At 43.9% G+C, this 26,318-nt stretch overlaps 1 protein-coding gene across 3 annotated transcripts; it reads left to right on the top strand.

Moving 5' to 3' along the window:
- LOC115141780 (septin-4-like) lies at positions 1 to 26,143 on the top strand. Of its 3 annotated transcripts, XM_029680973.2 has the most exons (11): positions 12,244 to 13,431; positions 17,316 to 17,672; positions 18,104 to 18,287; positions 18,408 to 18,531; positions 20,005 to 20,139; positions 20,838 to 20,955; positions 21,181 to 21,282; positions 21,774 to 21,870; positions 22,235 to 22,397; positions 22,606 to 22,705; positions 24,299 to 26,143. In XM_029680973.2, exons 1-11 carry the CDS (start codon positions 13,276 to 13,278, stop codon positions 24,365 to 24,367), a joined length of 1,605 nt encoding a protein of 534 aa, XP_029536833.1. In that variant the 5' UTR covers positions 12,244 to 13,275; the 3' UTR covers positions 24,368 to 26,143. The 3 variants fall into 3 exon arrangements, with proteins under 3 accessions (XP_029536839.1, XP_029536833.1, XP_029536837.1); XM_029680979.2 differs by lacking the exons at positions 12,244 to 13,431; positions 17,316 to 17,672 and adding an exon at positions 1 to 111; XM_029680977.2 differs by lacking the exon at positions 17,316 to 17,672 and having other exon boundaries at positions 13,128 to 13,431.
- The last annotated feature ends 175 nt before the right edge of the window (positions 26,144 to 26,318 follow it).

The following is a 26,318-nucleotide window of genomic DNA, read 5'->3' as shown; positions in this document are numbered from 1 at the left end:
CTGTCTCTTTTGATTTGGGTTCTGTCTTCTATTGGGGGCTTTTATTTTCATGTCATTGGGGTCCCAAAGGAGAAAATGGCAGCAAACTCTGAAACAAACAGCGACTCTGAGGTATGTGTGTGTGTGTGTGTGTGTGTGTGTGTGTTTGTTTGTTTGGTCTGTAGTGTTTACTCCTCCACTATAGTGGTAATGAAACTATTTGTCTTTGTCAGCATTGCCAGCTTCTCCCCTGAGCAGATGCTTGAGGTTTACCACTATATCACACAGTCTGCAACACAACACTACAAGTTGCCTTCAGTCAGTTTGGTATAAATATCAGTCGGTGTGTGTTCTGTGTGAGCATAATTCTGCATTAGGCTTGACATTCTTCCTCTCAACAAAGATTTATACTGTGAAGTGCTTAGTATGATGTGCATGGCTTCCCATGACTCTAAACACATGTTGGTTGTTGTTGCTTTGTGTTCTGGCACCACCGCAGCTGGGCGCTGGTTGCCTGTTGTGAGAGGGGAGGCACCAGTCTTTCATAGGGATGTTAAGATGTCTATATTGATTAATGTAACAACAGCTGATTGCACTGTGCGTGTGTATTGGTTTTGGAGAGTTAGCCTACCTGCTGCTGCGGCAGTGCAGATGTTATTGACTGGGACTCTCTTCCTGTCTGATGGTGTCAGTTTAATGGCCTTTTGCTCAAGTCTTAGAGCACCAGTCTACTGTAGATGTGCTGTAATATATATGGGTACTTACAGAGTTTGGGAGTAACTGATTATATGTAATCTGATTACAAAAGAAATGAATGGTTACGTTACCAGCAAAAATATTGTAATCACATTACAGATACTACAGATGCCGCCTTGGCTCTTTAAAAAAATATACATTGACACAACACATTCAATTCAACATTTTCAAAAAAGGCGCAAGTTTAAGTTACTATGATGACACGCCAAATGCATTTGATGGATCGTTTTGTCTTCTAATGCCTCCTTAAGGAAAAGTGATCCAAAAGAAATCAGATTACATTACTGATTGCCATTTTGGACGAACAACTGTAACGGATTACATTTAGAAAGTATGTAAGATGAGCACCTGACTTCCCTTGGGCTGTTCTGGCAGAGCTGTGTGTGTCTGTATTGCCCACCCATCTCACTCTCCATTCTGTCTCTTTTAATAGCCCAGTCTCACACAAACACACAGAGCCCTCTGTACTGATCTAAACAACCACAGCATTCACACAGAGCAGAGCACACATGTTCACTACATCACCACCTGCACCTGTGTAAGCCACAAGGGTGAACCTCACTGGAGTTGTTGTTGAGTTGAAATTGAGTTTATTTAATTTTTACAGGGACAGTGCACATTAATCAACGTTTCAGTAAAAGTGCCGGTTTTAGCCAGCCGGCTAATTTTCAACCGCAGTCCCTGGGCAGGTTATTAAAAACAACTACAATATAGACAACAGCAACATAGGACAAGCAAGACATAGCATACAGACAGAGCAACATAGAACAAAAAGCAACAAGACAAAATTAATCAAATCAACAGTGTTTCCACACCTCACAAGCTACAGACAACATGGAAAGCGACAACACACAGCTAGGGACCATGTTCACAAATCTGATTGACCTTTAGCCATGTCTTCAAGCATTTTGTGTAAGTGTGATATGTGGTGCAGTTATGTGTGTTCTACTCAAGCATTAAACCAAACACTCCACAATGTGCAGACATTTTCAAGGGAATTCGCTCATAAATGAGATTGAGGTAATAGCCTAAGTTCCAAAATGAGTGTTTTTATAGGTGATTTCCACAGAACTAGAATGAATTATATTTGGACGTTCTGAGTCTACTGTATGTATGAATGTGTCACACCAGACTGGCAGGACTTTGGTGGCCAATGGGGCATCTCCCATCTAGTCTGCAGAACGTCCCGTAAAATACAGTTTGTATTTCACAGGGGCGTTGGAACCTATCATTTCACTTAAGATGCTGTAAAATAAAGCATTTCCTCCAGGACGGGGAAATGAACATATTCTGAAGTAAATGCATAGTCTGACTATACTCACGCTTAAGTCATTTTCACATCCGGACATTGAACGATAGCACCATAATTACTCTACTGTAGTTTTAGTAGATAGAAATAAGTGTGCTGACTTTTTAATTGCCTGCAGTAGAAATGTGCTTTCATCGCTTGAGGTCAAAAACAACATGCTGTACAGTTTCTTTATGGCTCGCTGTGGCTTGTGACTGCATTTCCCATGTCTACACACACACATGCAGGTTGGCGTTTTTTGTCATTAATCTTGTTCTGGAGGTAGCTCTGCAGAGTGGTCACTAGCTGACACAGCCACAAAGTCATCAAATCGGATTTGAACCCTAACCTTAAACACACTGCTAACCCTAACCTTTTTAATTTGTACAATATAGCGCATTTTAACTTTGCAGCTAAGTTCTGCCTCCAGGAAAAGACTCATGGCAATAATCGTCATCCTGCCATACACACACTCCATGTCCTATGGAAAGCACTAAGCTGCCTGGTCCTCTGAATGCAACAGTAGTGGCAGTTAAACCCTCTACCTCGCTCCAACAGTAACAAAACAGGGTATTGTTGCCAACCACAACTACTGTTATGTTGAATTTGGTTTCATATCCTTTCATTGTTTCTCTGAGACTTTATTATATAGTCTAACCATCAACCTTTTACTCTGTCAATCTGGAAAAAACTTTTCCCCTTTTGTTCCCACATCCCACCATTTCTTCCTCTTTTTTTGAACTTAGTTGATGGCATGTTGACAATGGTCCCTTTGAGGGCAGACAGTAAGTTGAAGTCCCCTCCTAAAGGTTAACATTAGCTTCTTCAATAAGCATGTGAAGTAACCCACAACATGCCATTTCTGAAGTCCTTATAAGAACTCATTAAAGATGATTGAATACCTTCCACAAAAGTGGGTGCCGACTGAATGCGTTGTGTGCACCGCTACGGACCACAGTGAAATAGTTCAATTGTGGCTTCACTATGGCATGTTGTTACTCCTAATGACCTGAACTAAAGGCAGCAGCTGTTTTACCTGGGGTCCAGTAACATTAAGGCAGTTTTATATACAATTTAAAATATTACATGACATTACTTAACACTTTTCACAACACATTAAGTGCGTTCCCGCAGGCCACTACTCTGCTACCACATATCTACAATACAAAATTCAGTGTGCGTGTCTTATCATGTATATGTGTAAGCATGTGTCTGTTCCTCTATGTGTCTCTTCACAGTCCCAGCTGTTCCATAAGGTGTATTTATCGGTTACCCGATGTGGAATAGAGTTTCATGTAGCCATGGCACTATGTAGTACTGTGCTCCTCCCAATAGTCTGTTTTTGACTTTGGTGGCATGTCTTGTGGGGTATGCATGGGTGCCCGAGCTGTGTGCTAGTAGTTCAGACAAACAGCTCAGTGCATTCACCTTGTCAACACTTTTTACAAAAACAAGTAGTGATGAAGTCGATGTATCTTCCACTTTGAGCCATGAGAGATTTAAATGCATATTATTGTTATCTCTAAATGTACTTTTAAGGGCCAGCCCGTGCTGCCTTGTTCTGAGCCAATTTAAATTTTCAGAGGTCCCTCTTTGTGGCACCTGACCACAGAACTGAACAGTAGTCCAGGTTCAACAAAACTAGAGCCTGTAGGACCTAGAGCATCCTGACTGGTTGCATCACTGCCTGGTACGGCAACTGCTTGGCCTCTGACCTCAAGGCACTACAGAGGGTAGTGTGTACGGCCCAGTACATCACTGGGGCTAAGCTGCCTACCATCCAGGACCTCTACACCAGGCGGTGTCAGAGGAAGGCCCTAAAAATTGTCAAAGACCCCAGCCACACCAGTGAAAGACTGTTCTCTCAAATACCACATGGCAAGCGGGACCGGAGTGCCAAGTCTAGGACAAAAAGGCTTCTCAACAGTTTTTCCCCCCCAAGCCATAAGACTCCTGAACAGGTAATCAAATGGCTACCCGGACTATTTGCATTGTGTGCCACCCCCCATAGTCACTGTAACTGTACATACTACCTCAATTGGGCTGACCAACCAGTGCCCCCGCACAGTGGCTATTTTTTATTTTTATTTTTTTATTTCACCTTTATTTAACCAGGTAGGCTAGTTGAGAACAAGTTCTCATTTGCAACTGCGACCTGGCCAAGATAAAGCATAGCAGTGTGAACAGACAACACAGTTACACATGGAGTAAACAATTAACAAGTCAATAACACAGTAGAAAAAAAAATGGGCAGTCTATATACAATGTGTGCAAAAGGCATGAGGAGGTAGGCGAATAATACAATTTTGCAGATTAACACTAGGGTGATAAATGATCAGATGGTCATGTACAGGTAGAGATATTGGTGTGCAAAAGAGCAGAAAAGTAAATAAAAAAAAATTAAAAAACAGTATAAAAACAGTATGGGAATGAGGTAGGTGAAAATGGGTGGGCTATTTACCGATAGACTATGTACAGCTGCAGCGATCGGTTAGCTGCTCGGATAGCTGATGTTTGAAGTTGGTGAGGGAGATAAAAGTCTCCAACTTCAGCGATTTTTGCAGTTCGTTCCAGTCACAGGCAGCAGAGTACTGGAACGAAAGGTGGCCAAATGAGGTGTTGGCTTTAGGGATGATCAGTGAGATACACCTGCTGGAGCGTGTGCTACGGATGGGTGTTGCCATCGTGACCAGTGAACTGAGATAAGGCGGAGCTTTACCTAGCATGGACTTGTAGATGACCTGTAGCCAGTGGGTCTGGCGACGAATATGTAGCGAGGGCCAGCCGACTAGAGCATACAAGTCGCAGTGGTGGGTGGTATAAGGTGCTTTGGTGACAAAACGGATGGCACTGTGATAGACTGCATCCAGTTTGCTGAGTAGAGTGTTGGAAGCCATTTTGTAGATGACATCGCCGAAATCGAGGATCGGTAGGATAGTCAGTTTTACTAGGGTAAGCTTGGCGGCGTGAGTGAAGGAGGCTTTGTTGCAGAATAGAAAGCCGACTCTTGATTTGACTTTCGATTGGAGATGTTTGATGTGAGTCTGGAAGGAGAGTTTACAGTCTAGCCAGACACCTAGGTACTTATAGATGTCCACATATTCAAGGTCGGAACCATCCAGGGTGGTGATGCTAGTCGGGCATGCGGGTGCAGGCAGCGATCGGTTGAAAAGCATGCATTTGGTTTTACTCGCGTTTAAGAGCAGTTGGAGGCCACGGAAGGAGTGCTGTATGGCATTGAAGCTCGTTTGGAGTTTAGATAGCACAGTGTCCAATGACGGGCCGAAAGTATATAGAATGGTGTCGTCTGCGTAGAGGTGGATCAGGGAATCGCCCGCAGCAAGAGCAACATCATTGATATATACAGAGAAAAGAGTCGGCCCGAGAATTGAACCCTGTGGCACCCCCATAGAGACTGCCAGAGGACCGGACAGCATGCCCTCCGATTTGACACACTGAACTCTGTCTGCAAAGTAATTGGTGAACCAGTTAAGGCAGTCATCCGAGAAACCGAGGCTATTGAGTCTGCCGATAAGAATATGGTGATTGACAGAGTCGAAAGCCTTGGCGAGGTCGATGAAGACGGCTGCACAGTACTGTCTTTTATCGATGGCGGTTATGATATCGTTTAGTACCTTGAGCGTGGCTGAGGTGCACCCGTGACCGGCTCGGAAACCAGATTGCACAGCGGAGAAGGTACGGTGGGATTCGAGATGGTCAGTGACCTGTTTGTTGACTTGGCTTTCGAAGACCTTAGATAGGCAGGGCAGGATGGATATAGGTCTATAGCAGTTTGGGTCCAGGGTGTCTCCCCCTTTGAAGAGGGGGATGACTGCGGCAGCTTTCCAATCCTTGGGGATCTCAGACGATATGAAAGAGAGGTTGAACAGGCTGGTAATAGGGGTTGCGACAATGGCGGCAGATAGTTTCAGAAATAGAGGGTCCAGATTGTCAAGCCCAGCTGATTTGTACGGGTCTAGGTTTTGCAGCTCTTTCAGAACATCTGCTATCTGGATTTGGGTAAAGGAGAACCTGGAGAGGCTTGGGCGAGGAGCTGCGGGGGGGGCGGAGCTGTTGGCCGAGGTTGGAGTAGCCAGGCGGAAGGCATGGCCAGCCGTTGAGAAGTGCTTATTGAAGCTTTCGATAATCGTGGATTTATCAGTGGAGACCGTGTTACCTAGCCTCAGTGCAGTGGGCAGCTGGGAGGAGGTGCTCTTGTTCTCGGCTAACCGGGCTATCTGCATTGTGTCCCACTCCCCAACCCCTCTTTTACGTTTCTACTACTCTCTGTTCATCATATGTGCATAGTCACTTTAACCATAACTACATGTACATACTACCTCAATCAGCCTGACTAACCGCTGTCTGTATATAGCCTCACTACTGTATATAGCCTCACTACTGTATGTAGCCTCACTACTGTATGTAGCCTCACTACTGTATGTAGCCTCACTACTGTATATAGCCTAGCTACTGTATGTAGCCTCACTACTGTATGTAGCCTCGCTACTGTATGTAGCCTCGCTACTGTATGTAGCCTGTCTTTGTACTGTTGTTTTTATTTTTTTTACTTACCTATTGTTCACCTAATACCTTGTTTTGCACTGTTGGTTAGAGCCTGTAAGTAAGCATTTCACTGTAAGGTCTACACCTGTTGTATTCGGCGCACGTGACAAACTTTGATTTGATCTGTCTTGTTGATGGTGTTAAGAAGGCAGAGCAGCGCTTTATTATGGACATACTTCTCCCTATCCTAGCTACTGTTGTATCAATATGTTTTGATCATGACAGTTTACAATCCAGGGTTACTCCAAGCAGTTTAGTCAGCTCCACATGATATATTACAGCATTTAGTTGAGGTTTAGTGAATGATTGGTCCTGTAGAGATTTTTACCCATGACATTTATCTTCAGAGCAGAGAAAGCTTTTTGTTGTGTTGGACTGACTGCTCTGTAAAATCTGTGGAATTAAAACATTTAAGATGAGATCAAAAACGTTCATGAAATATCATCAACAGCTGACAGTGCATGTATTCAATTTCTGACTGCAGCTTATGAATGTTCCACAAGATCTGCAGAAGTATTTTCCAGTTAAGTGCCTTAGTTATTTCTCAAGGGGCTGGCCACCGCAGCAGTATGCCACCTTGGACTTGAACCAGCAACTTTCTGGTTTCATGTGGTTGCTATGCACTATTCATCTTACTGGAGGTGTCACTGTATTGGTTTTACTGTGGATTTAAAAAAAACTTACACTAATTGGGTGAAAATGAATAATTATTTCTACTAGTAATTGTGGTGAGAGGCAGTTGTGTGGCCTATACCTGTTACGGATATTAACTGGATCAGGACCCAGGTGGGTCCCACTGATGTGAGCCTTTGAGCATGGCACTTAAGTTCATTAGATTACGTATTCAGCTGAATAAATGGGAAACGTGTCTTACCAGTAGGTTATTGATACAGTACTTATGTAAATGTGATATTTTTTATATATTTGCAAACATTTCTAAAAACCTGTTTTTGCTTTGTCATTATGGTGTATTGTGTGTAGATTGAGGGGGGGGGGGGAGTGGAGTATTTAGTCCATTTTAGAATAAGGCTGCAATGTAACAATGTGGAAAATTCAAGGGGTCTGAATACTTTCTGAATGCGCTGTATATTATGTTATGAACATACAGCTCCAAGTTCTACAATATGATAGACATTTCCATGAATGCTACTGATTTTTTTCATCAGATGTGATCTAGGTGGGACGTGCAGTAGGACTGTGGTGTCGCGTGGTTTCTGGTGTTGTGTGGTTTCCTCAACCATAGGCCGGTGTTTTATAGCTAGCCGATAATGTGTTTTTGTAAGCTTATTGGTGTACCAGCCTCTGGAACTATGTTGAGCTCAGATGCTCCGCTGCAGCCCTGTTGGATGACTGGGGTTTCAGTTATACGTCCAAGAGACCATTCAGATATATAGCCTAATTTGTTTGACTGTGTGCTTTAGATTTCTCCTTCAGAATTGTCTCAAAGGAATAGTGTGACTAAATCAAATGGAACAAGAAGTTAAATTAAGATGTAAACATTTGTCTTGTTTTGCCAAGACAAATGTTGTCAATGTGACTATCATTTACATTATCCCAGCCTGTTTGTCTATTCTTATTAGTTGTGATTAATTCAGTTTGACTGATTCTCTCTTACTGTATGTAATCAACTCTTCATTTCTTTTTGTAAGGAATTGAGGTTATTATTATTATGTTGAACCAATGATAAGCACATCAAATGGATCTAAAGGAAAGCAGACCTGCCAACATGCACGCATTTTGCGTACCAGCTACGCAATTCTTTGTCCATGTACGCAGGTACGAGATCCGAGTTAAAACTTCTTAGGGATAGGCGTCCCGTCAACAGGCAGTTGTAAATCATGCAGCGCCTTGTCACGATCACAGATTTTTAGAGAAACAACAAATGTTTGTACATATAAGTGTCTTCTATCGACTGAAAGCTTAAATTCTCGTTAATATAACTGCACTGTCCAATTCACAGTAGCTATTACTGCGAAAAAATGGCATGCTATTGTTGGAGGAGAGCTCCTAACAACAAAACACTTTTTTTTCACCACGATAGGTTTGATAAATTCACCTCTGGAGGTGAAATGTGTACTTACATTCTGAAATATTGCTCTGATTTGTCATCCAATGGGTCCCAGAGATAACGTGAAGTTTTGTTAGATAAAATCATTTTTCATATCCTTAAAAGGTCCATATAGCATGGACGATTGATTTTTGTATTTCCACTCATTCAATTTGCAAAGAAAGGAATCTGTGAAAATCTAACCCTAAACGTTGTTCAACCAGTCAAATCACATTCATATTTATTCCTCAGAGATCCTAGAAGGTAACCAGACTTCACTATATCATTAGGAGTGTAGTATATCCTATAGGACACCAAATTTGGTCAGAGAGCGAAGCCTTCATGGCATGCCGATGACACGTGTGGTCTCCACTTGATCGACTAACTTTGTCAAATAAACACCAATCAGGGTCACACAAAGCTAGCTAGATAGCCAATGAGCTGGGCTTTTACGGGAGTATCCCATACGGAAACCCTGTATCTGTCGCAAAATGTAGCTGCTAACCTTGTGCGACAGCAAGCCTTTTCCTTTTGGACAAAAATTATAAGAATATGGAGACTAATGAAAACTGGGTGTTTTTGCAAATATTGAACTTATAATATGGCTACTAATACTGGAAAAGCTACATTAAAGTCCAAGTATATAGATTTGACTATATTCTTGCATAAAAATGTCATGTAAATGTCTCCTTCACGATTTGCTCAAATGTACCTGGGTGACTTCACACTAAATGTCATGTAGTTTTCTCATACATAATTATCCGTCTGAAACTTTGCACATACACTGCTCCCATCTTGTGGACACCATCGGAATTACAACCAGTGATGGCTAGATGTGGAACATTTTCTGTTGCATTTCAAATATGGTGGTAGAAAAAAAAAAGTTTAAAAAAAAGTACAAATGAATAGTGCCTAATTTTATTATTATTTGTATTTATTTTTATCGTTTACATTTGAATGAAAAATAAATTCACTGAGTAAATCTAACATCTCTATTCTCGAGCTGCAACACACAGTTTGTGTCAAAGGATTAATACATCATTATTCGACGTCGCTACCCCGTGTCTGCATCTCCTGTTTATGATGCTGAGTTTTCCGGCTGTCAGCTGTACGTAAACGCATTGATAAATCCCTTTTCAACTCCGTGTGTTGTGGAAAGGTAAACACTAATTGTTTCAAGCAAAGGTTAGAGAACATAAAATAGACATTCAGTGGGCTCCAAAGTACCAGCAGTTCACTCGCATTTGCTAGTGAAAGAAATGAAATGCAAATCCGAAAAAATACTGGTCGCATTTGTGCGATTGTGATGTACAATTAATTCTGCGTTGTATTTTCCACGTAACATTACGAGGATCACGCAACCTGATAGACAGACTTTAATTATGATCCATGTCATTAAAAAGCATTACAAAAGTATAAACAAAAGTAAATGTAAACATCTTGCCATTACATGGAGTCAGGAGTTTAGAAGACTGCGCCATGAATGAATGAGTGTCCGGTATTCGCTATTGAGGCAATGCTTCTAAAATGCCTTTGCACTAGATTTGAGGTTTTATCAATTTAGAAAAATCTCAAATCATGTATGTGCCGCAAAGAAATACAATAGGTACGTTTACAGCGTTCAGATTCCCTTTGCGATAGCCAGTTTGCGGTCAGTGTCGATGCAGTCTTTTTGTTTTTATGTTTTCAAAATGATTTAGCTTCTAGTGTTGATTAGGAACTGTGCCTAAAAAGCCAATACTTGTGAGCTGGCCCTAGTGATTGGCCCTGTTTGAGAGGTGACAAGCGTTCCTCTACTTCAGAGACTAAACTTGGGGGCATGTGCTAACACAAACGTTTACAGATAATTATCTCCATTCTACGCTGTACATGTAATGGAATAAACATACAGACAATCTGTGCTAATTCCACAAAACATATCATTATTCTATGTTCTGTATCTTATGTTTTTCAGAGGACTGAACTGAACCAGGTGTGATCCATAATGTTTGTCTAAGAACATGAATCTCCAATTTGCCACGAGTGTCTGGTACTCTAAAAAGTTGGACAGGGTTGGCAGGTCTGGGAAAGTCGCATGAGAAATGTCCAATGTATTTTCCCTACAAAGCACTGTACATGAGATTAATGGATGGATTTATTCTAAACACAGTTGCGTAACAGGCCTAGTATTATATTTGGCTTTGGGGGGGTTGCAGCAGTTCACTCTAAAGTCATTAGTGTATGCGCGTCGCCCATGAAGGCAAGTGAACAAGTACACACAGGGTAGAGAATTGGGAGAAGGGAGATGAAGGCTCAGAGGGAAAGCATGCATGTGTGACTGATGCTACCCAACCTCTCTAGATGGAGCTGTACATTCACAGAGAGGGGGGGGTATCATTTGCCCTCCATCCTCATATCCTGCAGCAATGCAAGAGGGTGGAGGGGGGGCTGTAATCCCAGGGTTAACCCACTCCAGAGTGCTCTGTGCCAGGCATGCCAAGTAGCCCTGATGGACGTGCTGCCGAGGCTGACTGGGTGATGTCATCAGTCCAACTCTGCTGCCTGATCGTCACTACCACTATTGTTCTGCTGTCTGTGTTAAGGCTCCATTTATATTCAGTATGATCTGAGATTCCTCCTCTTGCTCTCTCTTTCTAGTTATCTCTCTCCTCTCACTCTTGTTTTCTCTCTCCCTTGAGTCTCTTTTCTTCTCAATTTATGTCAAACTGTTGAATGAAGACCTCATGAGACATCAGTGTTTTTAGGCAGCAAGGCAGGCAGCCAGCCATGCAGGCTGGTAAAGTAAGGAGAGTTCCATACATCTACAGTGAAATTCCTTGATCGTCATCCCTTTAAATCCGTTTCAGCTGTGGCTACGGTCTCCTAAGACTTTAATGCTTAAGATAATCATACACTCCAGTGCCTGACAGCCAAACTGATACAGTGTGAGAGAATAAATCTGTATTCCTCTCTTGTCTTAACTTGCAGGGTAAATAATTTGCTCGAGAAGAGCCAAAGTGGGTTCTTAGTGGAAAATCTATGTAGTACAGAGATGAGTGGCCTTAAAAGTTGAAGTGAGTTGGTGTTATTGGCATGGTATGTGATGGACAGCCCAACCTTGTGAACCGTGATGGGTGCGTGGGCCGTGGATGGATTTCATGTCTGTGGAGGATCGGACTAGGAGCCCCAGGGCGGTGGGGCAGCCAGGTTCAAAAGGATATATAGGCAGGGGATGCTTGCCACTCTCCAGACTGGCTCCTGGTGAGGGCATGAAGAGCTGCTTGAGAGGAGGCAAGAGTCAGGCTGTTACATCTCATACAGGGTACCACAGGTGAGGTACCACAGGTGAGGTACCACAGGTGAGGTACCACAGAAGAACTGGTGAGTTATTGTCCTGAAGAGGATTACTTTTAAATTGGGTCTGGTGTGTTCTTTAAAAAAATTGTGTCTAGTTGGTATACAAGTTTGGATTGTTGTTTAATGATTGATTACAAAGACTGCATTTTCTACTTGCTTCCAAGTGGTGGATTCTCTGCAGTTCAAGTGAGGGGCAGAGACATGTTCTTCAAGTTTTTAAATGGTGGAGCAGAGTAGTTTTTACAATCTGACAAATATTCTCACTGTGTGCCAAGTAAAAAAAAAAAAAAAAAAATGTTGATCTGAGAACCATTCCACACACACATCTCTGCTCCAGAGTTGATAGTGTTGGTTATTGTTGACCAGGGACGCTGTTAATTGGATCACACGGTGGGTCGTCCATGTTAGACAGTAGATTGGACATTGATCCATCGTGTGGTTTGGTCAGAGCGAAGCAGACCGGAGGAAAACATGTCAGTGGTCCTCTAATCTGAGAAACTATTAATTTACTCTCCTCTCTGCCACTTATCTCCTAATCCCAATCCCTGTTTAATTAAAACTGTGAGGATGACATCGAAAACCTGGTTGGGATGACTTGGAAATCCTTTTTGGGAGAACACTGATACAAACTCGTAGAAGAACCTTGCAAGGCCTTGCTCTGAACTCTGAGTGTTAGTAGGTGTGTGTGCTTTTGTTTTAATTTTCAGTAAAGACATTTCAACTCTACACGATGCAACGGCAGTCAGATCAGCTCATTTCATCTGCTTCAGTAACAGTGCATGGTTAGACCTCCCCTGAAAGGGAAGATATCAGAATCAGTTAAACTAAGTGCAGTTGGACAAATAAACAACATTAGGCTATGAGTGAAATGGCCAGACAGAATAGATCCCTGCACACACCAACATTATTTCTGGACATTGCTGAAACAATTCATTCCACGCACCACTCTGAATGCAACTCAATCACCCTGTGGGCTACTCCAGTGGACAGCCATGTTGCTTACTCTGGCATCCAACAGCCATGTCATTTCCTATGGCTGAATCCAGACTACTCACTCATTGTTGTTTTAATTTGAGTTATTTAATCATTTTGTAATTTGTTTTATTTGTGTTTTGTTTTTCTTTCAACCCTTTTGTACTGGTCCGTTCTACACAAAACGCCATCACGCAACGCTATCCTGTTGTCACGCCAACCTACCCTTCCACGCCCTCCTTCACCATTCCCCATTCCTTGTTCTGATTGGTCCTTCCAATTCTTACTTCCCTGTTGGCCCTGCTCCTTGCCTCGCCCTTTTCCACTCCAAATGCATGTTCCTTCCTGGTTGGAGATGGCAGAGTGTACTATAGCCCCAGTAGCAATGGAGGACAGTGACCATGAGGCTCACTCATCATCAGATGACCTGGACTCCGCCCCGCCATCCCCTGACCACACCAGGGACCACCACCATGAGCCCGAACAGGTACCAGTGACCAGACAAGGTCTGGGTCAAAGAATATGTCAAATACTTTCCAGATATTTGAGCTTCTGTGCTTGATTTGGTGACACAGTGAATGAAACAAATGGAATAGTCCAAAAAGGTCAACATTCCAAGCTAAATCAAGTGCACCTCAAATACTTTTAAGTATTTTCCATATTTCTATTGGTCTCTGTGACCCCCCCCCCCTTTAAACCCAATCCCCTGTTGTCACACACAACACAGGGATGTTGTGGCAGGAGGTTTCATACTGCTGCGCTCCATATGTACAGTGGAACCACAATCAGCCCTCTGTCGGCATGCAGGGATAATCTCCTGTTATCCTGAGAGCCATGTGGAAGGACAATCTATGATTCATACATAGCAAGGACTGGCAACAATGTGCTTGAAAATTGTAATTGAATTGTCCACATGCTTTAGACCTCCTTTGTAGTTCACTCGTTTACTTTGTTTGAACCAGTTATTTGCGCAAAAAGTTGAGTTGGTTACTATTGATCCAAAGAAAGGAGGCCCAATAGGCTGTGTGTCTGTTCACAGGAGCTTAAACTTGGAAGAACACCAATGTATCATCATGACTGTGTCCTCTCCAGATTAGCTCTCAAAACGTATCACTATTGAGCAGAGATATGGGCTGATAACTCCAGTTTACTCTGATTGCTATGGTTCCCCTAGAGCTAAATCACTCTGGATAAGAGCATCTGCTAAATTACTAAAATGTACAGTCCGAAAGTATTCAGACCCCTTCCCTTTTTTCACATTTTGTTACGTTACAGCCTTATTCTAAAATGTATTAAGTCATTTTCCCCCATCAATTTACACACAATACCCCATAATGACAAAACGAAAACACATTGTTAGACATTTTTGCAAATTTATTAAAAATAAAAAACATACCTTATTTACATAAGTATTCAGACGCTTTGCTATGAGACTTGAGCTCAGGTGCATCCTGTTTCCATTGATCATCCTTGAGATGTTTCTACAATTTGATTGGAGTCCCTCTGTGGTAAATTAAATTGATTGGACATGATTTATAAAGGCACACATCTGTCTATATAAGGTCCCATCGTTGACTGTGCACGTCAGAGTAAAAACCAAGCCATGAGATCGAATGAATTGTCCATAGAGCTCTGAGACAGGATTGTGTTGAGGCACAGATCTGGGGAAGGGTACCAGTATTGTAGGTTCTAAGTACACAGTGGCCTCAATAATTCTTAAATGGAAGAAGTTTGGAACCAGCAAGACTCTTCCTACAGCTGGCCGTCCGGCCAAACTGGGCAATCGAGGGAGAAGGGCCTTAGTCACGGAGGTGACCAAGAATCCAATGGTCACTCTGACAGAGCTCCAGAGTTCCTCCAGAAGGACAACCATCTCCGCAGCTCTCCTTCATGGTGGGTTGGCTAGACTGAAGTCACTCCTCACTAAAAGGCACAAGACAGCCAGCTTGGAGTTTGCCAAAAGGAACCTAAACGACTCTGACCATGAGAAACATGGTCTGATGAAACCAAGATTGAACTCTTTGGCCTGAATGCCAAACGTCATGTCTGGAAGAAACCTGGCCCCATCCCTACGGTGAAGAATGGAGGTGGTAGCATCATGCTGTGGGGATGTTTTTCAGCAGCAGGGACTGGGAGACTAGTCCGGATCAAGGGACAGATAAACAGAGAAAAGTACAGAGATCCTTGATGAAAACCTGCTCCAGAGCTCTCAGGACCTCAGAATGGGGTGAAGTTTCACCTTCCAACAGGACAAAGACCCTAAGCACACAGCCAATACAACGCAGAAGTGGATGTCCTCTGAATGTCCTTGAGTGGCCCAGCCAGATCCCGGACATGAACCTGATCGAACATCTCTGGAGAGACCTGAAAATAGCTGTGCAGCGACGCTCTCCATCCAACCCTACTGAGCTTGAGAGGATCTGCAGAGAAGAATGGGAGAAACTCCCCCAAATCCAGGTGTGCCAAGCTTGTAGCATCACACCCAAGAAGACTTGAGGCTTGTAATCACTGCCGAAGGTGCTTCAACAAAGTACTGAGTAAAGGGTCTGAATACTTATGTAAATGTCAAATGGAAGTTTTTATTTAAAAAAACAACAGTTTTTGCTTTGTCATTGTGGGGTATTCTGTGTAGACTGAAAAGGGCTGTAAACGTAGCAAAAGTCAAGGGGTCTGAATACTTCCCATCTGCACTGTAAATGTAAAATAGCCTCTTGGCCTTCTCAATACACTGTAATATTCATAGTGGTGCAGGCTGGGGATTCTTTACACAAACTGGGGCATGCGTGGCTGTGGTAACTTGAGCATCAGCCCTAAGGACATGAGCACCAATCTGCATCCCAAATGGCATCCTATTCTTTATACAGTGTACTTCTTTTGACCAGGACCCATAGGGAATAGGGTGCCATTTGGGATGGAACACTAGTCTCTAGTCTGAGAACTCCAGGGAGGGATATCCCTTTACAGTTTCAACTACACGCAGAGGCTCTGCCTTTGGTGTCATGAATTGTAGGTATTGTCATCGGGGAAGGTAGATGGTTTGGGAATAAAATAACATGTAGTTATGATTGACAGGTTTAGGTAGATTTGAAAATGAGTGCTGTTACTAATCACCACAAATTGATCAGTCATTGTGCAAATTACATTTTGAGGTGACATGTTTAACACCAATAGATTTTTATTAGGTTTCCTCTGTCTACCAGTATGTGTTGAGTGACACACCCATATGAATAGATTATGTCATATTTGAGTCCTTGTTGATGTCATAAGAAGGTGTGTGTGTTCATGATTGTTTGCGTTTGAAGCTGTATGACACTATATACCACAGCAATTCATTTGAGCAGTCTTCTAGTAATCAAGAGGGTTCATTAATCATTTAGAGGTTCATTTCCTTTAGCTCTACTCAATCACATCATATTTTGTTGTGTAACCTGTTAAACGGTTGCCTCCACTATTTATCATCCACGTGGCTACAGTACTGTACCTTCTATTGAATTGTGATGTACCAGCTTGCGTCCCAAATTGCAGCCTATTCCCTATGTAGTGCACTACTTTTGACCAGTGCCCATAGACAATAGGGTGCCACCCAGACTCTACCATACCAAGGCTGAAGCTGCTGAGCAGGGAGAACCTTTACAGCCAGCTGCCACGTCACTACACTTTAAACAAGATGTATCCTCCCATTTCCTACAAGGAAGGTCAGGAAGGTCAATGATGTCGTTCTGTCCTTGAGCTGTTCTTGTCTATTAATGTTTTTGTTTGGACCCCCGGAAAAGTAGCTGCTGCTTTAGCAACAACTAATGGGGATCCTAATAACTCATAATTTGAGTATTAGTATTTTATCTATAGAGGACACAAAAGGTTCTATTTTTGGCGCTCTATATTGTATTGGACAGAGTGATTGTTCTCTCGAGTCAGAATCAGAGGGTGTGCTTGTTATCAGTTTGATGGCCATCCGAGATCTCTTCTTCCTCGGCATTCCTCCCTTCAGCACAAATATTTACCCTCCCCTCTTACGTTGTTAACCTTGTAGCTTCTCTGGTGCTCTCTAGTGAATCAGTCAGTCGATATCTTCTTTCCTCGCTGTCTCTTAGTGTAAATCTTCTCTAAACCCTAGAGAACTAGGCCTATCTTGCACTTAATGATTTCTTAGGTTGTTTCTCTCCATCAAAACATTCAGTGTCTATAACCACTCTGCATTTTCTTCTTTTTTCCTGTTGATCCTTATGTTGCCTCTGTTACCTTTTGCTCCTTGTTTTCCTTCCGATCTATATTAACCCTCCCTCCTGCTCCAACCTTTACTCCTCTCCATCCATTCTTCTCTGCATCACCTCTCCCACCCACCTGCACCGCTCCCTGGCCCCTCCCCCTTAGCACTCAAGCCATTACAAGGATGATTCTGAAGACTCTGAGTTGGAGAACATCATGCAACAAGACCCCCACCACAGCGGGGACCACCCTCACCCGCCTCTGGGCGGCTATGAGCACAGCCCCGACCATGAGCACTCCCACCCGGTGGACAGGGAGGCAGAGGGTGGCGACACCCCCGGGACGCCCACCTTTTTGCGCCCCCCCACGGCGGGTGGCAGGTCCCAGTCAGACAACCAGGGCGTAGGGAGGCTGCAGTTGGGTGGATGTGGGATGGTGGATCACTATGACATGCAGTCTCCCCTCAGTCCCACCAGGCCCAAGAGCCCCTGGGGCCGCTTTGATCCCTACGACTTTCCAGAGGTAAACTTCAGGCCAGGGGGACCGTTTAGGGTGTAGAGACCAGAGGCAACACTATGGGCAATGTGGGTTGGGTTATCAGCTCTCCAGTCCAAAGAGGCCATGCTTTAGCCTCAGAGGAGAACTAGCAGCAGGTTCAGGCCATTTCCAGTGATGTTTACTTGGAAACTTTTGGTTGTGTGTCTGGCAGATTACTCAGTTTGTGGATTTCGCTGGTCAAATGTTGGTCAAAGATGGCAGTGTGTTCTGGTGTGTTGACAATGGCTTCATTCAATACCCTACATCTGTTGAAATGGCTTTAGGTTTGAAGACATGTATTTATGTGTGGTAGGTGTTGCCTTTTTATTTAGAATGATTACTGTAACTCGCAAGTGTGCCGCCACCAGAGGTGAGCGACGTGTTTAAATAGGCGTCTGTTTCTCTTGCTTTCACAGGACCAAGACAAGGACTATGTGGGCTTTGCCACACTGCCAAACCAGGTGCACCGTAAGTCTGTCAAGAAGGGCTTTGACTTCACCCTGATGGTAGCAGGGGAGTCTGGTCTGGGCAAGTCCACCTTGGTCAACAGCCTCTTCCTCACAGACCTCTACAAGGACAGGAAGCTACTCAACGCTGAGGGTAAGGTGGCCATTTTGGTGTCTCATCTTCTGAATGAATGAATGAATGAATGAATGAATGAATGAATGAATGAATGATATAAATGGCCAGCTGCTAAGGAAATGTGTGTTTTAACCCCAGAGCGGATCACTCAGACAGTGGAGATCACTAAACACACAGTGGACATTGAGGAGAAGGGCGTCAAGCTGAAGCTCACCATCGTAGACACCCCTGGCTTTGGAGACGCTGTCAATAACACTGAATGGTATATGTCAAACATCCTTCCTTCATAGGACTCTTCTTTGGTGTCAGGAAAACATGAAACAACTCAACTCCTATTATGATCCTAAGGCAGAGCTGAGTAAGTTTGAGGTATTGAGTTGATCTTAACCTTTGGATATACGCGGGAGTCTTCAATACAGTCGTCAAACTTTTATTGCTATTAGGCTTTGTATTGTTACATGACACAGTTTGAGGTTCAGTTGCAGTATAGCTCAGTGTACAGTAGGGGAATGACTGTCTGCATTGCCTCAGTGCTGGTGTGTCTCTGTGTCTCCCCCACCGCCCTAGCGTGAAGTCAGTGGGTTAGGGTTGGTATGGTCAGTGGTTGTAGGGTGGCTGTCTGCAGTATTGCCTCAGTGCTGGTGTGTCTCTGTGTCTCCCCCACCGCCCTAGCGTGAAGTCAGTGGGTTAGGGTTGGTATGGTTAGTGGTTGTAGGGTGGCTGTCTCTGCAGTATTGCCTCAGTGCTGGTATGTCTGTGTCTCCCCCACCGCCCTAGCGTGAAGTCAGTGGGTTAGGGTTGGTATGGTTAGTGGTTGTAGGGTGGCTGTCTCTGCAGTATTGCCTCAGTGCTGGTGTGTCTCTGTGTCTCCCCACCGCCTAGCGTGAAGTCAGTGGGTTAGGGTTGGTATGGTTAGTGGTTGTAGGGTGGCTGTCTCTGCAGTATTGCCTCAGTGCTGGTGTGTCTCTGTGTCTCCCCCACCGCCCTAGCGTGAAGTCAGTGGGTTAGGGTTGGTATGGTTAGTGGTTGTAGGGTGGCTGTCTCTGCAGTATTGCCTCAGTGCTGGTGTGTCTCTGTGTCTCCCCCACCGCCCTAGCGTGAAGTCAGTGGGTTAGGGTTGGTATGGTTAGTGGTTGTAGGGTGGCTGTCTCTGCAGTATTGCCTCAGTGCTGGTGTGTCTCTGTGTCTCCCCACCGCCCTAGCGTGAAGTCAGTGGGTTAGGGTTGGTATGGTTAGTGGTTGTAGGGTGGCTGTCTCTGCAGTATTGCCTCAGTGCTGGTGTGTCTCTGTGTCTCCCCCACCGCCCTAGCGTGAAGTCAGTGGGTTAGGGTTGGTATGGTTAGTGGTTGTAGGGTGGCTGTCTCTGCAGTATTGCCTCAGTGCTGGTGTGTCTCTGTGTCTCCCCCACCGCCCTAGCGTGAAGTCAGTGGGTTAGGGTTGGTATGGTCAGTGGTTGTAGGGTGGCTGTCTCTGCAGTATTGCCTCAGTGCTGGTGTGTCTCTGTCTCCCCCACCGCCCTAGCGTGAAGTCAGTGGGTTAGGGTTGGTATGGTTAGTGGTTGTAGGGTGGCTGTCTCTGCAGTATTGCCTCAGTGCTGGTGTGTCTCTGTGTCTCCCCCACCGCCCTAGCGTGAAGTCAGTGGGTTAGGGTTGGTATGGTTAGTGGTTGTAGGGTGGCTGTCTCTGCAGTATTGCCTCAGTGCTGGTGTGTCTCTGTGTCTCCCCCACCGCCCTAGCTGGAAGTCAGTGGCGGACTACATCGACCAGCAGTTTGAGCAGTACTTCAGGGACGAGAGTGGACTGAACAGGAAGAACATCCAGGATAACAGAGTCCACTGCTGCCTCTACTTCATCTCTCCCTTCGGACACGGGTACGTCAGCTACGACATGTCGTCTCTGTCTCAATACTCTTTAAATGGAGTCCTTCTATTGAGACAAACATATTGGCTGTGTCTCAATACTCTTAGAATAGTTTATTTTCCCCTTCTACCTTCCTTCCTTGAGTACCACCGAGAGGGTTTCCACTATGCACCATGTTGGTTTGCACCATGTTCCATGCATTCTAAATGCATTGTGGTTTCCGTGGAATCTAGAACCACCCTGCTCTGCTGCCTCCAGGGAAATGTGCATCTGGTGCAGTGCTAAACGTTCTATCCATTTTGAGGGGCAGATGCTGCAGTACTGAACTTTCTCTCCAATTGTCGGTGTAAATGCAGTACTTTTGTCTGAGCTTACCGTCTGTTTTACACCACTGTTCATTGAAAGGAAAAATCTTGAGCACCACCATTAGCGCTTAAGCACTGCTGCAAACCTGTAATAAGGAAACAACTCCCTCTGCTGACCAATATGAGATACTACTACAATCCTTGAAAATATGGTTTATGAGGATTACCGTAATTATCTCTTAACCATATCCAAGTTTTGTCAGTGTTGTCTATGCCCATCTTTCCACATGTACAGTGTGTTTTTTTGGTTTTCTCAGGGCTGACTTGTTGTCCCTAATTCTAAGTTGCTCTGGTAACTCTGCTAAATTACTAAATATGTATGTCATGTCTTGTATCTGTCTCAGCCTGAGGCCTCTGGATGTGGAGTTTATGAAGGCCCTTCATGAGAAGGTCAACATTGTGCCAATCCTGGCCAAGGCAGATACACTCACACCCACCGAGGTCAAGACAAAGAAATTCAAGGTATCAGTGTCTGCTTGTCTGAATACCATTGGCTCTGTACAAATAAAAAATGGACAGGGGACATTGGTTTCAGCAAATTTCTGAAACATATATTTTTATTTCCAGGTGGCCATTTTGATGGATTTTTTTTTGCTCCTTGTTCTTTTGTCCATCCTCAATCACAGGATTTGAAACAGTAGTTGAATGTTCTTCTCCTCTTCTCTCTGTCCCTCCATCTTCCTGTAGATCCGAGAGGAGATCCAGCAGTATGGGATTAAGATCTACCAGTTCCCAGACTGTGACTCTGATGAGGATGAGGACTTCAAACAGCAGGATCAGGAGCTCAAGGTGAACCACATTTATCCAAACCTCACATCACTAGTTGAGGAAGTATGGCAACCTAAAGGACACTAGTCATCATAAACAACCTGTCTGCAGTACAGGAAACCCCGATTCCATATGTCCGTAACCATGTTATTATTGAGCACACAGCCTTAAAGTCATCTGTTTGTGTTCTATTCATCTCTGTGTGCACCTGTGCATTAGAGGGCAGGCTGTGTCTGTGCAGCCAGGACAGGCCAGAATGTTGTTTTGGTAGATAAATGGTGTCTCAGTCTCTCCCCCTCATAGAACCTTGTCTGTGACCTCAAGTGCCCTGACTGTGTGCTCTGTCCATTCCAAGTAGGGGGGAGAGAGAGATGGAGAAATGGGTAGATCTGCAATGCAGCATTTTCCACTGACTGCATTACCTCATCATAACCACAGATATATTCCTCCCTCTTTGTACTTTATTCACTTCATTCATATTCACCTCTCCTACTCTCTCTCCCCTCCTCCAGGACAGTATACCGTTTGCGGTGATCGGCAGCAACACGGTGGTGGAGGCCAAAGGGAAGAGGGTCAGGGGTCGTCTCTACCCCTGGGGCATCGTGGAAGGTAACCCTGATACACCATTATTTAGTTATTGTGTGTCGGGGTCTTATTATGTTAGGGTTGAACTGGGATGTGGACATGAAGCTAGGGTTAGGGTAGTGGTTGGAGACTAGGGTAGTGGTTGGAGACTAGGGTAGTGGTTGGAGACTAGGGTAGTGGTTGGAGACTAGGGTAGTGGTTGGAGACTAGGGTAGTGGTTGGAGACTAGGGTAGTGGTTGGAGACTAGGGTAGTGGTTGGAGACTAGGGTAGTGGTTGGAGACTAGGGTTAGGGTAGTTGAAGAACAGGTTTAGGGTTGAACCGGGATGTGGACATGAAAGGTTTAGGGAAACACTGCCCTAACCTAACACTCTGTTACTCTTGACAGTGGAGAACTCGGCCCACTGTGACTTTGTGAAGCTGAGGAACATGTTGGTGAGGACACACATGCAGGACCTGAAGGATGTGACACGGGAGACCCACTATGAGAACTACAGGGCTCACTGCATTCAGAGCATGACCCGCATGGTGGTGAAGGAACGCAACCGCAAGTACGGACACACACACAGGCTCATACACTGCTAGTCATATGCTGTTTATAGCTTCGATCAGGTATCTTAAGGCTGCACATATTGTTACTCCTATACATACATAATGTAGCTCAAATACAATTCACACTAACATATAGTCACAAACTCTAACAACATATACACCCACCTACTGTTAACCATATTGTCTTTCCCCACTCTACTCCTGTAGTAAACTGACTAGGGAGAGCGGCACAGACTTCCCCATCCCTGTGATACCAAGTACCACAGACACAGAGACCGAGAAGCTAATCCGAGAGAAAGACGAAGAGGTACCACGACGACACTCAGACCCAACTCTAGAACCCCACTCTGACCCAGGCCTAGATCCAGGGGCTGAACCTGAGGCCTCCAGGCTGTCAGTCATACAGTATATACATTCCATCCATATATGCAGGTGCCCCTGAAGACCCCAGTCAGGTGGTGTGATTGTGGTCTGGTTTGAGGAAGGGTCAGGGGTGACAGTCTGCCCCTACAACAGCACCCAGCCCTGGGATGCACATGAACTGTAGGAGAAGACTAGACTAGATCTGAGTACAAATAATGTTTTATATTCAAATACTATTTGAACCCAGGTCTGGCTGTAGAATATAATATGCCAGGTCACATTGCCTGGGTAGAGTAGTGTTGTAGATGGAAAGAAGCCCTGGTTCTCTTCTCTCTGTTTGAGTTTGTCCCTGTCCGAATGCACCATGGTGCCAATTTCATATAATTATTTATTTATGTTTTTTTGTTTTATGATTAAAAGCTGATGAAGTTCTTTAAGGTTCACACTACCTCAACAAAAATGCCCTAACCTGAGATTTTGAATACGATACCCTGTGACCCACGTGCGCAACTTGAGTTTTGGCGCAGCTCTTCCATTGATATCAGTGCATCATTTATGCAAAAATCAAGGTAGATTCCCCCCTGAATGACATGAGCCATTAAAATAATTATAAATTATTTTCAGTTTTTTCCTCATTTTTGGTATGTAACCCTTTCCATTGTTTAAACGTTGTGAACACAAAACTGTCGCCATAATTTCATCCTATTTTGATATGTGTGTGGGATTGGGGGGGATGCTATGCAGGGCAAATGCCTGTCTGCAAGCACCATATCTTTCTCACTCATACTGCATATCACAGTATTGAATTAACAGGCTTTACATGTAGTAATTACGGAAATGAATGTGTGTACTTGACTGAACACACAGTCACCAGGCTCGTTTACGTGGTCTCCAGACAGAGCGAATGGGGTGCCAAATCGTATCAATCAGTTCTCCACTGGCTTGGTGGTCATTGGATAGGGCTTGGTCATTGGTGCAGTGACGTAGAAGTAATGGGCGTGTTCCAGGCCACCTGGACTGTATACATGAATTAACACACGCATCCATCATCGGGTCACATGATTTGAAGACAGAATAGACTGGGGTGGCAAATCGTATCGATCAGTTATCTGTCAGCACTTTTGGCTTGGTTGTGATTGGATACCGCTTGGTTATTGGTGCAGTCATGTGGAAGTAATGGTTGTGTTCCAGGCCACCTACATTGCAGTCATGAAATGTTGGCAATCACTACTTCAGCATTTGTAGTGTTCTGAGACGGTCAGATCTGTGCAAATGTGAAAGTAATGTTTAGCATTATAGGAATCCATCAATATGACTTAACAATCTGATAGTCTGGTATGGGGAATCTTATTCATCTGTTGTCACATAGCTGGCTTTGTTGTGATTGGTAGCTCTTGGTTATTGGTGCACTCACATGGAAGTAATAAGTTGGTATGAGGTTCTAAACCCTGTGAGCATGTCCCCACTTCCTTCTGTGGTGTTTTGTATTGCAGCATGTCGAGTGTGTTTGACTGACAATGGCCTCTTCTCTCTACAGTTGCGGCGAATGCAAGAGATGCTCACAAAGATCCAGGAACAGATGCACACGCAGAAGGAGGCCTATTAACCAAGGCTACTACTAGAACCCCTTTCCCCTGTGTAAATATAGGCCCCTTCTTTCCACTACTAGGGTGGGCACCCCTAGTACCACTCTACTCTTGTCCACAAACCAAACATTGTCTGCTCCAGCTCATCCAACCCCAACTGCCACCACTCCTCATTTAGTCAATAACCCTAACTATCAGAGACTGATCCTAGACCAGGCATGAGGCATTTACAGACAGGAGGTGGCATGGTGAGTTTCTTCTTCCAACAACATGGAAGCCTTGCATCTCCACACCTGTTGTGGAAACTCTAACGGTAACAACGGGCACCCCTGTCAGGTGCCATTGCTAGAGCACAACACTGGTCCGGACAGCACAGACCTAACCACCTGCTTGTCCTTACAGGGTTATGGCCGGGTCCTGCCTGCCTGCCTTCCACCCATAGTTTATATGTGGTCTTGTCAAAAGATAACTTTTTGCCTTCCAGTTTTGTCGCTAATGTTCCTTGATGTTTCTCCTTAGTGAACTCTAACCCCTGACATTGGTTAAGAGATAGACTGTAGAGCATGTGTTGTCCTGTCCCTCTGCTAGGTGTTTGAAAGTTTATATTGTAACAAGTTTAGATGTGTGGTCTTAACCAACCTAGACAAGGTATGGTTTGAGGGAGGTTGGCCTGCCAGATTTGTATTTTTTTGTCATGCACAATTTTTTCCCAAGAGCATTTTTAAAAGGTCAATACTGTAGATGGGCATCTTTTTTTACTATTACCGGATTGCATCTATCACTTGTAATTATTTTATTTGCATTGCTACACAGAATAGCAAGAAATTCCTTGTTGTGGAATGAATGACAAATGTTACTGAAGTAGTGTTGTGTGTTTTTGGACAAATGTATGTTAATAGGGCTAATTAGTTTCCTTCATGTTTCCAGTTCTAGCATGCTCAAATCTGGGTTGTTCGTTCTTGTATATAACTGACAAAGGAAACCCACTACTTACAGTTCTGATATCTGTAATGATAGTTTCCTGGAATATTGTTGACTTGCAGCTCTCCAGGGTCGTGTTCAGGGTCTTGTTAAAACTTTCTGCAGCGAAAACCAAAAGGTGTGTTTTTAGAACGGGATTCAATCCGATTATAGACATTGTGACTTTTAAAGGCAATTTCAGATTGAGCTGACATGCACATTTATGTGATAGGATCTCCGCAAACGTGGGGAACATTGCCTTTTAAAACCCGAGATTGGACTGAATCCCGGCCCGAATGGACAAGTTCAGGCAGTAACTCCCCGTAGAATTATATTATTTTTACTGAACACGACCCAAAAGGAGAAAAGAGCAGGCTTGAGCTACTTAAGTGCCAGTCAAGAGACGCTGGCCTGGGGACCAAGCAGACAGGACAAGCCCCTTATTCTGCCGGATGTCAGGGGTCAGAGAATCGCCTCGTATCTTATAGAAGTGTCTGACATAGCAAGCCTTCATTCATGGGTTGATATACTCCGTAGACTTGATGTTGTTTGTGGACAGTAAGTATGCACCTACTCTTTTGAAGTACATATGTTTGTGGATGGTTTTATTATGCAGTCAAAACAAGAAATCATGTAATTATTATTTAGGTATTTTCAACTTCCACGTTTGACCACAATTTTGGCTTTAAACAAGTTTTGTTTTAAGATGAATAGTTGTGTATTTATTTTCCTCGGGTGCAAATATGAGGTCATTCACAAGGAACAAGTCATGAGATAAAAAGATACATGTTTTGGATTGTGATGTTTCAATGAGAATAAAATATTTCAGATCTGTATTTGTCTTTGTAAGCAACATTGATTATATGTTTTATTTACCCTCCTCCCCGCCATCAACACATAGATTCACCTCGAGACCCAGTACAAAATCACAAGGGCAGGACATTTTCCCCCATGTTTGTTTTATAAGAATGTCCTTTTTGGAATATTTATCTAATAAATAACTTTGGCCGG

Source organism: Oncorhynchus nerka, linkage group LG14 (genome assembly GCF_034236695.1).
Source record: "Oncorhynchus nerka isolate Pitt River linkage group LG14, Oner_Uvic_2.0, whole genome shotgun sequence".
In the NCBI taxonomy this organism is placed as follows: Eukaryota; Metazoa; Chordata; class Actinopteri; order Salmoniformes; family Salmonidae; genus Oncorhynchus; species Oncorhynchus nerka.
This window is presented reverse-complemented; position numbering and strand designations above follow the sequence as displayed.

What these genes read in the sequence shown, in the direction of transcription:
- LOC115141780 (XM_029680973.2), top strand. Translation starts at nt 13,276, where the DNA reads ATGCATGTTCCTTCCTGGTTGGAGATGGCAGAGTGTACTATAGCCCCA. An exon ending in GAAGCTACTCAACGCTGAGG is followed by an intron (nt 18,288 to 18,407) that starts GTAAGGTGGCCA and finishes TTTTAACCCCAG; the next exon opens with AGCGGATCACTCAGACAGTG. An exon ending in CCCCTGGGGCATCGTGGAAG is followed by an intron (nt 21,871 to 22,234) that starts GTAACCCTGATA and finishes TACTCTTGACAG; the next exon opens with TGGAGAACTCGGCCCACTGT.